Source organism: Humulus lupulus, chromosome 5 (assembly GCF_963169125.1).
Source record: "Humulus lupulus chromosome 5, drHumLupu1.1, whole genome shotgun sequence".
NCBI classification, from domain to species: domain Eukaryota; kingdom Viridiplantae; phylum Streptophyta; class Magnoliopsida; order Rosales; family Cannabaceae; genus Humulus; species Humulus lupulus.
Window position 1 is genome coordinate 237,537,771 of NC_084797.1, and position 16,758 is coordinate 237,554,528.

At 33.8% G+C, this 16,758-nt stretch overlaps 1 protein-coding gene across 2 annotated transcripts; it reads left to right on the top strand.

Moving 5' to 3' along the window:
• The first annotated feature begins 3,332 nt into the window (after positions 1-3,332).
• Positions 3,333-16,751, top strand: LOC133778479 (chaperone protein dnaJ 1, mitochondrial). 2 transcript variants are annotated; one of them, XR_009869109.1, is made up of 20 exons: positions 3,334-3,517; positions 3,607-3,712; positions 3,808-3,888; positions 4,209-4,300; positions 4,502-4,585; positions 5,069-5,107; positions 5,403-5,510; positions 5,616-5,657; positions 5,746-5,833; positions 6,493-6,557; positions 6,721-6,783; positions 6,872-6,944; positions 11,246-11,337; positions 12,046-12,117; positions 12,977-13,033; positions 13,665-13,713; positions 13,805-13,877; positions 15,334-15,423; positions 15,856-16,043; positions 16,374-16,751. XR_009869109.1 is itself a non-coding variant. In XM_062218425.1 (19 exons), the coding sequence occupies exons 1-19, from the start codon at positions 3,491-3,493 to the stop codon at positions 15,845-15,847; spliced, it is 1,329 nt and encodes a 442-aa protein (XP_062074409.1). In that variant the 5' UTR covers positions 3,333-3,490; the 3' UTR covers positions 15,848-15,962. The 2 variants fall into 2 exon arrangements, 1 of the variants encoding a protein (XP_062074409.1); XM_062218425.1 differs by lacking the exon at positions 16,374-16,751 and having other exon boundaries at positions 3,333-3,517; positions 15,820-15,962.
• Positions 16,752-16,758: the final 7 nt, after the last annotated feature.

The following is a 16,758-nucleotide window of genomic DNA, read 5'->3' on the forward strand; positions in this document are numbered from 1 at the left end:
TGTGAGGCAAAATTAATAGTCTTGTATTTAGAAGCAAATCAGTAAAAAATGGACAGCTGGGAGTGCAAAAGACTTCAAGCCAGGTGACTTAAATTGCCAATTTGTAATGAAGACTCCATTAATATTTAACACATAAAACTTTTAAAATTAATAATAATAACAAAAAAGCTAATGGTGGCACAAGAAATCAGTCCATTTGTATTAGATGCTAGGATATAAAATACATATGCTAACATAGATGCAGAGGGAACAAAAAAAATAACCAGAAATCATTCATTAGTATATCTCAATGCAGATTCCAAGAGAAAATTATAAGAATCCTAAATAGTAACTCCAAATGACAAAATATTAAAATTGCACATAAATTAAAGCCTTATTCATTTAGCTTTGAGATGCAAACTAAATGCTTGAAGAGCTATAAGAACTTCTTTTAAACTCTCCTTGGAGGGTTCATTGCAAACACATCTAAGTCTTTGGCTATAACAATAATACAAAGTTAAAACCAAATTTGTTGAACCTCATCAAAATTGCTATCCATAATGGGTTGTATGCTATCACTTATTGTCTACATGCAACATATGTAGAGATAAATTAAAAATATACAATTTTGAAAATGCATTTAGTTCTAGGCCACAATGGTTTCACAGAAACAATACCAGAGACAAAATCAATCAATGCTAGATTGATGGCCACTTAAAACAGAAATGTTCCTGAACCGTACAAAGAATATATGGAAGAGAAATATACAATTCTGAAAATGCATTTAGTTCTAGGCCACAATGGTTTCACAGAAACAACACCAGAGACAAAATCAATCAATGCTAGATTGATGGCCACCTAAAACAGAAATGTTACTGAACCGTACAAAGAATATATGGAAGAGAAATATACAATTCTGAAAATGCATTTAGTTCTAGGCTACAATGGTTTCACAGAAACAATACCAGAGACAAAATCAATCAAAGCTAGATTGATGGCCACCTAAAACAGAAATGTTCCTGAACCGTACAAAGAATATATGGAAGAGAAATATACAATTCTGAAAATGCATTTAGTTCTAGGCCACAATGGTTTCACAGAAACAATACCAGAGACAAAATCAATTAATGCTAGATTGATGGCCACCTAAAACAGAAATGTTCCTGAACCGTACAAAGAATATATGGAAGAGAAATAATTGTTCATTTCAATTTGTATAATATCGCATGAATGAGAATAAACAATTCAATATAATATCGCATGAATGTCATTAAGCAATTCAGTATATATAATATCACATGAATGGGAATAAGCAATTCAGAATATAAGGAAGAGAAAAAAATGTTTATTTCAATTTATATAATATCACCAATCAAGTTATATATATTTGAGCAATTAATTTAGCAAGAACACTTCAGTTTATATAATATTGCAAATAGTCTCTAACCCATTTACATAAGAAAATGAGTATACTAATCAAAAAGAAAAACAAAAAATAATGAAAAGGAAGAGAAATACCTTTAGATTTGTGGAAAAATGGAAGAATGATTTGAAATATTGGATGATGGCCTAAAGAAAGCAAATATACTTTAATTTTTGTTTCAAAACACTGAAAAGAAAATGGAAAATGCTGTAAAGATGGAGAAGGCAATATGAAACAAGTAAAAGTTAACCAAAATTCTTCTTTACTGGAAAAAATGGAGGAATAAATGCTGTAAATCGACTTCTCGCTCTCCTTCTCGTTGTCTCTTTTTTTTTTTTTTGCTGAGAATTTTTTTTGGTTGTATCACTCTCATCATTCACGTGGTGTTACTGAGAAACATGATATAAATGATACAGTAGGGGTAATTTAGTAAATTAATCATCTAAAAAGGTCATTTTTCTACCATTTTTTAAAAGTAGTAGAAATTAGATCCAGTAGCCATTTTTAGGTAATCTCTTTATTTTTTATCTACAATTTCTAAGTTTTGGTATAATACCCACTATTTCAATCAATATACCTATTATACCCCTATAATTTGTGAATACTGTTTTTAGAAGAGAACCATGTGGTTAAGGGTATTTTTGGAATTGTCTGTGAAAAAAATGGGTAGAACTAAATAAAAATATTTAGGAGGTAATTTTAGTTAAGAACTCATTAAACTGGCTAATTTTCAACTTATCCCTTTTTAAAATAGGGACATTGGGCTTCAAATGCAATTAATTTGGGCCATTTGCTATAAATTCTCAAATAAAAACCACAATAAATTTGAGTAATACCCCCAACAAATATATTCAAATGAAGATATTTGTTTGTTTACATATTATATTAAGTAAATAACAGTTAAAATACTTAATTTTTCTAAAATATTGTACTTTTATACATTTTTTTTTGCAGTAAATATACTCAATATTTTCAAAATGTTATACTTTTATGCTTTTTTTTTTTACATAAATATACTTAATATTTTTAAAATGATATACTTTTATACTTAATATTCTTTTTTAACCCAATATCTCAAAAACGTGTATTTATGTATAACATAATTAGTGGTGCTTATGTGGTGTACACGTAGTCTAATAGAGCTGATTGATTTTTGTCAGGTAATCGCACATAATTATTTTAAAATCAAAGATTAATAAAATTCATTTCAAATTTTAAAATTAAAATTAGTTAAAAATGATTTAAATTAATTAGTTAAATTTTAAATCATGACAAAGGTAGATCAGTTCTATTATGCCAATAAAGATACACGTTTTATAAATATTGTGTATATTACTGTAAAAAATTATAGTTAAATGAATTTGTATGTTGTGATTTTTTGTGTTTTATATAAGTTATTAGTTGATTTTGTATGTTGTATTTTTTCTTATTGTAAAGTCCATGATGAGCCTATGTCTAAATTTACCCCACATCGTATAGGTTACTTGTTTGGTTCTTCAATTTATGTGCATGAATCTTTTGGAGTTGAGTGGATCCACCTTTCAACTCTTTGAACTTTTTTATTATTATGGAAGGCTTACATGTCAATAGTTATTAGTTACTATTTTTTTTAAAATAGTTATTAGTTACTATTTGATTTATGAATGACTATAAGTTGTATATTATAATGATTGCATTATTAAGTAACGAATGATCTAAATTTCAATTTCATCATAAAATATTGGTAAAATTATATTTTGTCATATATAATATTTTATTTAATTCAAAACCCATTAATTTGGGCCAAACGTGATTGGGTTGGCCCACTAAAATGCTCTCTCAATATGGCCCAACCCATGTCCACCCCTAAACCCTCTCTCGCATAACCCGCACTCATGTAATATTAGGGACAGAAATGTAAAATCCCACATAAACCCTTTCTCAATAAGCAACTAGAAATGGCAGAAGGAAGAAACCAGGAATAGAATCAATCGTTATTTATTTCACTTCTTCATATTTTGATCGAGTTCATAACTATCACTATATAAATTTATATATTACTTAGCAGAAATTCGTATCTTCCAAAACTAGCAAACTGAGTTGTTCGTAATGAGCAAATTGAGGTGGCTCGGCCTGGTGAGAACCAAATGGGCTTCGGCGATTAATCTCTTTTCTTTTAAAATGTTCAATGAAAAGCTTTCAGTAATGCATTGAATTTGATGCAGTGTCGGCGGCATTTTCTGTCGTCCATGGTTGTGGAGCCGCGTACTGAACTAGGAATTTGGCTCGGAAAATATGCCTCCTTGCCCCACAGTTTGTTTCGCAGTCGAGGTATCAAGCTATTTTTCTTGTCTTTTCAATTATTAGCTAATGAATTACTTGGGAGTGACAATTTTTGTTAACATGCTTTTTGGGTCTTATTTTAGCTCTGCACTATTGTGGTTCTGCGTTTGCGGGAACTGTGGGTTTGGGTTCTTCATTTCGGAAGCGTTATTTTCACGCCTCAGGTTTTTGTTCTGTAATTATGGACACTCTTTTTTATAGATTCTACTCGGTTTCATCTGTATCAAGTTTTGTGTTTTTTTTTTTTGTTTATTGGTAGCCATAGCCTATGTACAGACCCTCAATTTAATCTTATTATTTAGAAAAAAATTGGATGAATTAATAGTTTTAATTTTAATTAGCTTTTATAAATTTTTTTAAATAACTTATGCTTTGGATTTGGTCTATTTTAATCAAGTAGCTTTCAATTAGTTTTTGTAAAAAAAAAATCCTAATTATATTTGCTATACCTTACTTAATTCTCTACTTTTGCCTCTGTTTGTAGGGTTCTATTGCTCCCCAGAACGAGACTACTACGAAATTCTGGGTGTTCCTCAAAATGCAAGTCGGGATGAGATAAAAAAGGCTTTTCATGCAGTAAGTTCGATAAAGTGAGACTCATGTAGTTGCAAGAAAAGGGTTTATATTGATGTTCTATACCTTTTGCTAGTTTAAATTGGTGATTTGTTCTATTGGCATGTCAAGGACTTGAGGATAATTATCTGTAATATGTATTACAAATATTGTTTGCGGTAATATTTTTTTTTTCAAGGTAGTTGTGTTTAACATTTTGTGCAGCTTGCGAAGAAATACCATCCAGATGCCAATAAAAACAATCCTTCTGCTAAGAAAAAATTTCAAGAGATAAGAGACGCTTATGAGGTCCGACGTTGTGCTTTTCATGCTTCCTTTTATTATGTATTTATATGTATTTTTTATACGTATTGGTCTCCTTTATTTTGTTGTGAATATTGAAAAAGTAATTCAAGTGATTCAAGTAATAAGGTTTTATTTGTTTAGAAAATGACCAAAAGAAGGTAAAAACGTTAAACAAGAAGTTGAATGCAGTTTTGTTTGTTGGAAGAATTTTTTTGAAGACGTTTCCATATATACATTCATGTATATATATATATATATATATATATATATATGCACATCTAGAGGCAAGAGAAGAATTGTTATGTGTATGTAATGATGCCTACAAGATGAAAAAACGATATTAGCTTTTAAGGTTATCCTTTGTTATTTGAAAATCATTCAATATTGTGATGTTTGCTTCTTTGCATGTAAATATGTGTGCATATCTGCAATCATTTTCCTGAACAATGTGAATGACTATTTAATTTACTCTTTGGTGAATTCCAGACTCTGCAAGATTCAGAGAAGAGGGAAAAATATGACTGGGTAAAACTCTTTTCATTTTTCATTCTTCCCCCTTATCAGGGTTTTATTGCTTATGTTCGTTAGTGATATGCATATGTATTTAACTTGTTCCACTCCCCATTTCTGGTATTTTATAATATCTTCTATGTGTGAGCCGTTGTGATCACTGTTGATGTGAAGTCAATATACATAATAGAATGATTTTAGGATGCTGAGACTTTGTCATTACAAAAGGTTTTGCTATTGAAAGATTGTTGCTCCTATAACATGCGTCAATTAGTTAATTGGACTCTGCATATGCTTGTTTTCAATGAAGATGCGCACAAAGGGCTCAAAAAATATGGAAGATGCTGGTAATACTGAGGGGTTTCGATACAGTTATCAGACTAATTTCTCTAGTTCATTCCATAAAGTATTCTCCGAGGTACTATATTTTTTATTTTTAAACTCCTCACCTCATAATCTTGTTATGTCTTGTTAACATTTAGCATCTTTGAAATACTTATATTTACTTGACTTGACACTGCAGATCTTTGAACACAATATTGATCGTTTTGCATCTGATATTCAGGTTAGCAAAATGTTGCCTCTAGCTTCTAGCTGTCAAATTAATTCCATAGCTTGATTGACTATGATATGTTTCATATGTATCTTCACAGGTGGAGTTATCACTCTCTTTTCTAGAAGCTGCTAAGGGATGCATAAGACATCTCTCTGTTGATGCTTATGTTCCCTGTGATATTTGCTGTAAGTTGATCTAGATCTTTTGTCCTATTATATTTAAAATATCAGCTTTCAATGATGCTTTATTCACAGCGAAGCTGAAACATGCAGATTAACTGCCTTAAGTATAGTATACAACTTGTTTTGATGGTCATTCCTCAGTTTATGAGATGAAAAAGATAGCACAATTATGTGAGGTCACATCAAATGTGTAGTCTCCCAAACTCCCTCTCCCCAACAATATATACTATCATGGAATTCTAGAATTTAAGATGGGTGTCTCTTTTCTACACGTCATTTTAGTCTCTGTCCTTTTTTTTATATATAATATAATTTTATAGCTAAACGACAAGTATATTGGTTTATACTCGTTATATTCATAGATGTATCCATATCCATGTGTATTCTTTAGTTATATGCTGAATATAACTATTTTTTGAACTGGATATTTCTGATTTTAGACTTGGTACTGCTGATATATTAATCACTTCACTATAAAGTTTGAAAGACAGACATTCCTTTCATTTGAGGCCCAAAATTTGGGCATTGTTAAGAGCCCCTAAATATTTTCTTACAAACGCTGTCTTATATTGTTCTTGCGTTTTAGACAATTTTGTTCACCAATATTGTTCTCTTACTTCAAAAGGTGATATTTCTTTTCTTCTTTGCATATGATGACGTAGATGGGCAAGGTTATGCTGTTGATGCCAAGACAAAAGTTTGTCCGACTTGCAGAGGTATTGGGAGAGTAAGTGCTTGAAGGATATACAGTGATGAGATTGGATAATCCTACTGGAATTTGCCACTTTCTGAGGATAGTTTCTTCTTTTTATCTTTTCCTGTCGTTTTCAAAGTTTGAAAAATTAATAATTCAGAAATTTGTGCCAAATGCTTTATATCTCTTCCCCCAGGTAACCATTCCTCCGTTTTCATCCACTTGTAATACTTGCAAAGGATCAGGCCGAGTAATAAAGGTTGACTGTTAATTCCAGGAAAATGTTCTGTTGAGCTTTACTTACCGAATATAATATATAATGGCAGTCTACTATTTGTCTCTTGCAGGAGTATTGTGTGTCATGCCAAGGATCAGGTGTAGTTGAAGGTGTTAGAGAGGTTAAAGTTACAATACCTGCAGGTTGGTTATACATTATGCTTTCTTGAAAGCTGTTTGGTATAAAAATGTTTATTTGTTTATGGAATGAAGTCACAAGAGTAGTTTGTCACTGGAAATCTTTTTACATGAGTCAGAATTTGCAATTTCACTAATGACTCGTGATATACTCAAATGATATTCAATAGAAAAATGAGAGAAAAAGGAAGTGTTTTATAGAAATGAAAGAGAAACCAAAATAATGTCGGTTATCTGAGAGTCCTGGTTGAACCAAAGAGAACAGCTCATACAAATTTCCCAATGGCACCTTACGTGCTCTCACATTTGCTTATGTCCCATCCCTTCCTTTAACAACCTGCTTATTTCCCTTTTCTACAACTTCCCGAATCCCATACAAACCGTTACACTCTTTGCCTACTGATCATCTTAGTCAGCCACCTGGTGTAGGAAATTGTAATGGGATGTCTATCAATTTGTTGATGAAATTTTGCGAATCTTCCATGGACTATGCATGCTTCAGTGATGTTTTTTTTTTGGCTCCATAATTAGAATTAGTGATTTTTTTTTGTTTTTAACTTTACTTTTATAATATCTTCTTTACACCAAAAGTAGTTACAGTCTATGATTTTGGCATTCAGATAAAATGTTTTAGCAATTGAAAAGTGATTTCTTATGCATTTATAAGAGTTCCCAGAGGGTGTAGAGGAGAAATATTAATGTTATTGCAAAGTAGGATCCCCACCTTCCCTTTTTATTTTCGTGTATTTGCTATTGTGGCTTTATGTATATTGTGGAAATTAGACTTCTATATTTTATTGAATGAGAGCTATGCCTTTAAATAGGCACGGTAAGGATTTTTGGTAATGAATACAAAATATCCTAGCATAATTACAGAAATTCTAGTAAGAAATAAATCAGCCTATAATTAGCTAAATATAGAAACTAAATATTTTATACAACTTGATTTCCCATTCTATAAGGGATGCCGTATAATAATAATAAAACATTATTTCCTACACCCTCCCTCAAGCCGGTGCATAGAGATTCCACATGCCAAGCTTGCAAGTTGGCTTAAAAACTTGGCCCATTCTAATAAGATAAACCCTTAGTCAGTATATCTGCCTGTTGTTGCTTGCTGGGAATGTAAATAACACATAATTCCCTTCCATCAATTTTTTCTTTAATAAAGTGTCTGTCCACTTCTGCATGCTTGGTTTTGTCGTGATGAACTGGATTATGTGCTATGTTGATTGCTGATTTGTTGTCACTATACAGCTTCAGAGCTCAGTTCTTTGGGGTTTTAACTCTTCAAGTATGCGCTTGATCCAGATCAGTTCACATACTCCCTTAGAGAGAGCTCTAAGTTTTGCTTCGGCACTACATCGAGCTACTACCAGCTACTTCTCCAAGTCACTAAGTTTCCCCAAACTTTAGTACAATACCCAATAGTTGACCTTCTATCCTCAATTGATCCTGCTCAATTCGCATCTGTGAAGGCCTCGACACCTCTTTCTTCGTTCTTCTTGAACAATAATCTAGTCCCTGGTGTTTTCTTCAAATAGCGCAGGATTCTGTACACAACTTCCAAGTGTTCTTCTAAGGATTGTGCATATATTGATTGACTAAGCTCACAGCAAACGCAATGTCAGGTCTCGTGTGAGATAGATCAGTTTGCCTACTAATCATTGATACATTCCTTTGCCAACTGTGTTTTCTTTTGTCACCTGTTTGTACATGCCTTTCGGTTCAATCAGTGTTGCCACTGGTTTACAGCCACTCATTCCAGTTTCTTTGAGAAGATCCATAATATATTTTTTATCTGAGATACTGAAATACCTTGTTTTGTTCTTGCAACCTCCATTCCGAGAAAGTACTTCATTGGTCCAAGATCTTTTACTTCAAACTCTTGGGCTAGCACACCTTTCAATCTTTACCCTCTTGTGAGTGTTTGAAGAACAAGGTGTGATCCGACTGAGTCTGTTTATACCCATGCTTTCTTATCACCTGATCAAATCTTTCAAACCACGCCCTTGGGGATTGCTTAGGCCATAGAAAGATTTTTTTTCAAATGACAGACTCTCTGTTCCATATCTTCCTTCGAACCCTGGAGGAATTTTCATGAACACTTCTTCTTCCAAATGTCCATTAAGGAAAGCATTTTTAATGTCTAGTTGCTGTAAGGGCCAATCAATCAAGATTGGCAGCAATTGATAGGAGAACCCTTACTTTGTTTAATTTGGCAACATGAGCAAATGTCTCATTGTAGTCTACACCATATATCTGAGTGAACCCTTTTGCAACTGGTCTTGCTTTGTATCAGTCATCATTGTTCCATCAGCCTTGTGTTTAACTGTAAACACCCACTTACTGCCCACAACATGTTTATTTCTAGGGGCTTATTGATTATTGTCCATGTAGTGTTGATTTGTAGGGTATAGGGCGAAAAACAGCACTTGTATGCTTAGCAAATTGACAAATTTCACATTTAAATAAGCTCAAGTTTTTATTTCGAAATGACTTAGGAAATAAATATTTAAAATATAAAAAACTAGGGTGGCCTAAACTATAATGCCACCGCATAATATCATTGTCACTAGAAGAAATACGAACAAGAAACAGAAGCTTTATTCACTTGAGCAGGAGGAAATGGATCAAAGTAATACAACCCACTACATGCCTTTGCATTCCTAATCGTCTTCCTCGATGACATATTCTGAAAAGTACAGTAAAGTGGTGAGAAAGAGGCGAAACACTGCTGATCATGGGTAATTTTATTAACAGAAAGAAGATTACAAGATAAGTTGGGAACATGAAGAACATCACGAAGGACAATAGAAGGTGATAACTGAATAGACCCTTCACCAGCCACAGAAGAGAGGGAACCATCAACAATTTTAATTTTTTGAGTACCTGGGCAAGGTGTGTAAGTGATGAACTGATTGGATTGACCAGTCATGTGATCCGAGGTCCCTGAATCCACAATCCAAGCAAAATTTTGAACATTGAAGGCAACAGAAGTACCTGGATTGGAGGAGGATGAAGGATCAAATGCGTAAGCAGTGTTCAAAAGCTGATGGAGTTGAGTAATCTGAGCTGGAGTAAATGGAAAGGGCTCGGGTGGTGTAGCAATCAAGGCCTAGCTGTTGGAATTGGAACGAGTTGATGAACGAGGCTTCCAATCAGCATGTTTACCATGAATGACCCAACACTTCTCCTTGGTATGACCAACCTTATTGCAGTGGGAACACCAGGGGCGTGCACGACGATTCCCACGAGGGTCATCACCATCATTAGAGCGTCGGGCAGCAAGAGCAGATTGGTCATTTTCAGTAGCGATTGGAGGTCCCATCATGACTCTTTTCCTACTCTCCTCCCTTCGAACCTCAGCAAAAGCCTCTCGGATGGTGGGAAGAAGATTTTTTTCCCAAGAGACGACCACACACCTCATCAACGTCTCGGTTTAGGCCATGGAGAAAATCCAAAAGTCTCTCGATTAAGCATTTTTTTTATAAAAAGAAGCATTAGCATAACATTTCCATTCAGGAACATAAAAAATGTCTATCTCTTGCCAAAGATTATAAAGGATACTGTAATATTCAGTTAACGTAAGGGAATTTTGTCGCTGGTCCCGAAGCCTTGATTTGAGTTCAAGGACTTGAGCCGAATTGTCCAAATCCGAGAGGGCCTCCTGAACTGTTTCCCACACCTCACGAGCAGTAGAAAGGAATAAATAGGTCTTACCAATATCAACCTCTATGGAGGTGATGAGCCAAGCCATGATGAGGGAGTTTTCAGATTCCCATTTGGCATAGGAAGGATCGGTAGCAGCAGGAGTAGCGATAGCACCAGTGAGATACCCCAAGCGACCACGACCACAGAGATACATCTTCACAGATTGGGACCATTGCAGAAAATACAGGCCATTCAATTTATGGATAGTGATTTGGAGGGAGTTTTGATAATCAAATGATGTGGGAGAGGCATCGGAAGGAGCCTGAAAAAAAATTCAAAATTTTTAGGTTTAGAAACGTGGCTATGATACCATGTGGAAATTAGACTTCTATATTTTATTGAATGAGAGCTATGCTTTTAAATAGGCATAGAGAATGAGGATTTTTGGTAATGAATACAAAATATCCTATCATAATTACAGAAGTTCTAGTAAGAAATAAATCAGCCTATAATTAGCTAAATATAGAAACTAAATATTTCATACAGCTTGATTTCTCATTCTAAAAGGGATACCGTATAATAATAATAGTAAAGCATTATTTCCTATATATATAATTAGTTCTAAGTATCTGTTATAATTTTTTTTGGATCAGGTGTAGATTCTGGAGATACAATACGTGTACCAGGGGCTGGAAATACGGGTGGACAAGGAAGTGAACCTGGTACCTTATATATTAAACTGAAGGTCTGATTTCATATCTTTTATTTTCTTACAATTACTAGTCTTTAAGACTGTTTGGTGGAGTTTGATCTGCTATGTTGGGCTCTGATGCTTCAATGCATGGAACCATCATTAGAGATTTTTTGGTTGTGGGGACGACATGCAATTACAAGAAAAAAAGGGGAAAAATGAAAAAAAAAAAACAGAGATACAGAATGCTCTGAGGTTCTCTCTTATTTTTAGGTTGGGTCACCTTGTTATTAGCATATCATATTATAGGTCCATCCTTGCTATATTGACTTGGATACCTCTCTCACACCTCCATATGGTTTGAGGGATCAATGAGTAAAGGTCTAAATTAATTCATAAGTGGGTCCAATGCACTGGAAGTGGCATTTTTTTTTCTTCTTTGCAAACCGCTTTCTTTTATTTTGCCTCCAGAAGTCCAGAAATGAGACTATTGTTCCTGGTCAAGGAATTTCTGCCCAGTTCGGCCTTTAAATATGAAACTATTGACGATATGGCCCATTATGTCACATTCAAAATATAGATATATACTCTTTTTGATACCTACAATCTTTTCCTTGTAAAGTATTTGGAATCCTTGTCTATTTTCCTCATCCACAATTCCCCAACTCCGTCTCCTGAAATACAGAACTTTTTGGGGCTATGATTAATCTGTTATTCTTATTCAAGCTTGATCAGAAGCCTTCCTTGCTTTTGGTCCTGTAGGTTGCCAAAGATCCTATATTTGCTAGAGACGGAGCAGATGTTTATGTGGACTCTAATATCAGCTTTACACAGGTGACATTTTACTTTACATGTAATCTGTAACATTTACCTGCTGCTCCATTTGACTAGATAGATGACTCTTTTGGAAAGTTTGTTGCATCTCCTTTATTCGTAATCTTGACAGGAAGTACATTCAAAGAATATTTCGATATAGTTTTGGTGTAATAATGTGATGCCTGTCATTTTGCCTCGATATTTTTTAAAGAAAAAAAATAGGTTCCTAGATTGAGGCGCTCTGGTCACTTTACAAGCAATATGAGTATGACTTCGCTAGCTTAATATACCATTTATAATACTCAGTTTGAAATGGCAAGTCCATGTATTGTAAGTGGGGGCAAATCTTAGTTTGAGGCATAATTACAAAATCATTACTGACCTGATTTTGTAATATAGTTTATTTCGTTTACCAATATAACTAGTCAACCTTATATAATTATCACAAAGGTTTGCATTTGATCAGAAGAGTATTTCATTCAGAAGTTAGAAGAAAATATAACTACATTTCTTTGCGAACATCCAATAAAAGTAGGTGAAAATATAATTAACCCTTATAAGATGGCTGATTATTGTGCAAACTTCCATATCTTATCCAAAGACGTTTATATGTTCTTGTGGTCAGTGTCAAGATCAAGTACCAGGTTTCCTTCTCTGTAGGTATATATTCAGTTTTTTTGTTTTGTATGCTTGCTTACATATTAAATTTTCCAAAGGTTCGTTGATAATTGTTATTATATTTTTTGAAAATGATTTATTAATATATTTAATTTGGAATTATATGATCAAATACCTTTAATATACTTCCAGAAGTTACTCATCTGCATATATGACTAAGTTATATTTAATTCTGTAGAGATTTTTTGACTTATTTCAGGCAATCCTTGGTGGTAAGGTTGAGGTGCCTACTTTGTCTGGGAAGACACAAGTCAATGTAAGATGTTGCCGCTATCCGAGTTTTCTTATTGATTTTCTCATTTATGTTGTGCATAGTTTGATGAGTTAAATGAGTGCTCTCACTAGCGTACAAGCAATCTGGATATTTAACAAATTTCCCCAATATGAGTACCAAATTCTCTGTATGTGTGCAACGTAATGGCATGAATGTGGATGTAGGCAAGATTTTCATATTTAATGAAATGTTTACTTTTTTTTTTTGAAGATTTATTTATTTATTTTTGATAAAAAAGACCAATTGCATATATAAGCGATTTTGAAGATTTATTATGCTTAAAGAACTTTGGAAATAAAATATTACAAAGTTTTGTAGCCTAGGGATCTCCTTCCATCCTTGTATACCTCTTATGCCTTAGCAAATTAAATTAATGTGTTTCCCCTTTAAATCATGAAGACTATATTATGAAAGTTAGGCACATTAGTGCTGTTCCTTGCATCAGTACCCTAACTTTTCATGGACTGGTGCTAAAAATGTGCCAAGTTACTAGTCAAGATCAACTTATGATAGAAATTGGCTTACCTGCGTTTGCTTTATGTTATTAAAATAAATTTTTCTTAAATTCAGCTTTTCACTTACTCTTCATTGCTTGTAATTATTGACCACTCAGATACCTATGGGAGTTCAGCCTGGACAACTTCTAGTACTAAGAGGCAAAGGTTACCAAACTAATCTCCTACTGTGCTTGAAAGCTTGCTAATTATTTTTTTCCCTTCATTCTCCAATCTGAACAACTTTGTAATGCTGCAGGACTTCCAAAGCCTGGTCTTCTTATTAACCACCATGGAGATCAATATGTGCGCTTTTGTATCAAATTTCCCATGTAAGCTCTCTTAGTCTCAATAGAGTTTTTTTTTTGCATCATGTCAATAGATTCTAGTATACGAAAGACCGCATCATTGGCACCATGATCTCATAACCAGAAAGTCTGGTCCTATAACAGATCCTTCCCGATCCTTCCACCATGGCCAAAGATGCCATATCCCTCATTTCGTCCATAACCAGAGGGTTATGGAACTTTTTCTTACCATGACCAGTGGGGTCATAGTGTCCTCTCAATCTAGAACTATGGTCAGGGGGACCATGGTGACGTTTCACCATATTCTCACTAATCCCTCAGACGTAGAGAGGTTTTGTCTCAATGGTGTTCCCAATTCAAATGTGCTGATAATATGTGGAACCCCCGGCTAGAGGAGGAAAAAGGAAGAAAACTAGCTTTCTTAGATTATTCTAATTTGAAGTGTTAGTCTATCTTATAGATTCGGATTTCGACCGGTCCTTTATTCTAGGACTAGAAAGACAACCTTAACCTGGTTGAAGAAAATCAAAGGGATTCTTCAACCATTTCACAATCTAACACACTGATCAAGATACAAATTTTACATATAAATTTAACAACAAAATATTCAAACATTAAACTAACCCCAAACTGTGAAACTCCTAAGCTCCCTCTCAAGCTGACACTCATTAATTTAATCATTTCCAGCTTGTCTACTCTTCTTTCAAAAACTAGTTTGAAGAGCCTATTTGTAAGCAGGTCTAAATCATGATTGGATAACTGTGGAGAAGTGATATTATGACTTCTATTTTTCTATACTAAAGTGTGTCAACTTTAGCGTTGAATCAAGATTCTCTTGTCAAAACAGCTTTCCCAAATTGTGTCAAGTCAATAGCATTTAGACACGACATTTAAAATGGGGGAGTATACATTTGAGAAACATTTTTTTTTAAAAAAAAAACTTGGCTCCTCACCTTATCCGACAATATTTGAGAAACAGGAATTGCTATATAGGTATGTAAGAGGGATTCGAATCTCAAACCTTGTGAGAGAAAACCACATGCCTCATAATTTAAGTTGCCTCTCTTGGTATGTTCACTCTGTTTTCGAACTGTTTTAAATAATGTGTTTCAATGCTATTAGTTAGACACAAATTGAGATATGAAAGTTTGAGAGAATCTTGATTCTTATCACAGTAGATTATTGTAGGTTGACTTTTAAGAATATCTTCAGTTCTTTTAGTTGCAACTTTGGCCATAGTGACACTCAAATCCCATGAGCTACAGGTTTTAGTTCACCCTCGGCATTGCTGTCACCACAGTTGCTAATGCTGTGTTTATAAGATTTAACATAAGAAGAAAACTATGCATTCTCTTTTACTGGGCTTTGAATGAAGAACAAAGTCATGGCCAACTCTGCTTTACAATTGTGATATATTCAAATCTGAGAGATAGAGTAAATGCATTTACCCCTTTTTTATATTCTTTTATCCCATTTTCAGTGAATTAAATGAACGGCAACGTGCTCTTTTAGAGGAATTTGCAAAGGAGGAAATAAATCATGGAGATAACAGTTTGAATGAGGGAAACTGGTAAGGCACCGCCTGTTACTAAATACGTGTTTATCTTATTATATGTGAGAGTGATTTTGACCTGTGTAAATTTTAATAAATTTAATTTTTTTGGATTGTGCTTTAGGCATGAACAAAACATGATATTTGTGATGCTTTGCTTTCTCTTGTTTGTATTCTTATTGGTGTGTCAACATCTGAGAAAGGAGAATCATGGAAATATATTGAAAAAAAAAATGCGTCACTTATACATATAGTTTTTTATTAATAATAAGGTTAAGGTTTTTAGGATTTCTTTTAGTCTAGAAATTCCAAAGTCATCTTCCTCCATACATTGTAGAGGAATCTTTGAGAGATTTCCTTTCGGTCCCTCATTCTCTCTTCTGATTGTAATAAAGGTTTTTAAATGGATAACAGGCTTTATCAGCAGCTCTGTACTGGTTGAACTTACAGGTTGCAGAAGTTTTTTGAACATTTGGCGGGTCCTAAGTTTGTGCTTGAACTATCTATGTTCGTATTGATTATTTTCTTCCTGAGCAAAACTGTGGGATGAAAGCAGTTCTAACGGAGACTTCTGGGGCCAATGGTCAATGAAAGAAGGATTGCTTCATGTTCATACTTCAGAATTGTACTGACACAAGGTATCAATGTTTTTTCTTTCCCCCTTCTTAAATTCATCACAGCAATTTGTTGTCTACTTGTAGTGCTTTTTGTTTTGGTTTCTGAGATGGTCCTATCTAGAACTGGTCACTTTCTAGTTTTAATTCCCATAAGAATGTTGATTCAGTATTTTTACCCTGTTTCTTTTCAATCTCAACCTTACAGTGAAATTTATAATATGAATGGTTAAGATATGCTTCTCAGTTTCAATGTAATGTTATTAGAAGTAGATCATGGTGTTGTGCCTTTATTTTGCACTGAATTAAAGAGAGTTTCGTATACACTGATAGCTTCATCGTATGGTGTTACAGGGTCCATTGTCAGAAGTATTGCATTTGTCCCAGTGTCTGGGAGAGGCAAAGGATGCTTGGAAGAATTTTTAGTCGAATCATTATTTTGCTCGAAAGCATATTGATTTTTCAGGTAGGTCACAGATTAAGATCTAGTAAATAATAGATGATAAATGCAGGCTGGGAGTGATTTGATAAAGAGATCTCAGGGGTCGTTTAAATTCTAGAGTCGTTTCTTTTTAAGGAGAAATAGACCATATGTATATTCAATTTTTGTAGCGGCCAATACAGTTTCACAGTAAACCATTTTGGAAGCTCGAGAAATCCATGTCAACCATTTCCAAACTCAGTGTTCACTTTTATATATAGTGCTGCAAAATTTGTGTCACCATATAAAAACGCTCAG

Bases quoted from the DNA above. Each gene is read 5' to 3' on its own strand.
- LOC133778479 (XM_062218425.1), top strand. From the start codon at position 3,491: ATGAGCAAATTGAGGTGGCTCGGCCTG. The intron at 4,586-5,068 runs GTCCGACGTTGT...GGTGAATTCCAG, and splicing joins AGATAAGAGACGCTTATGAG to ACTCTGCAAGATTCAGAGAA. The intron at 11,338-12,045 runs GTCTGATTTCAT...TTGGTCCTGTAG, and splicing joins CCTTATATATTAAACTGAAG to GTTGCCAAAGATCCTATATT.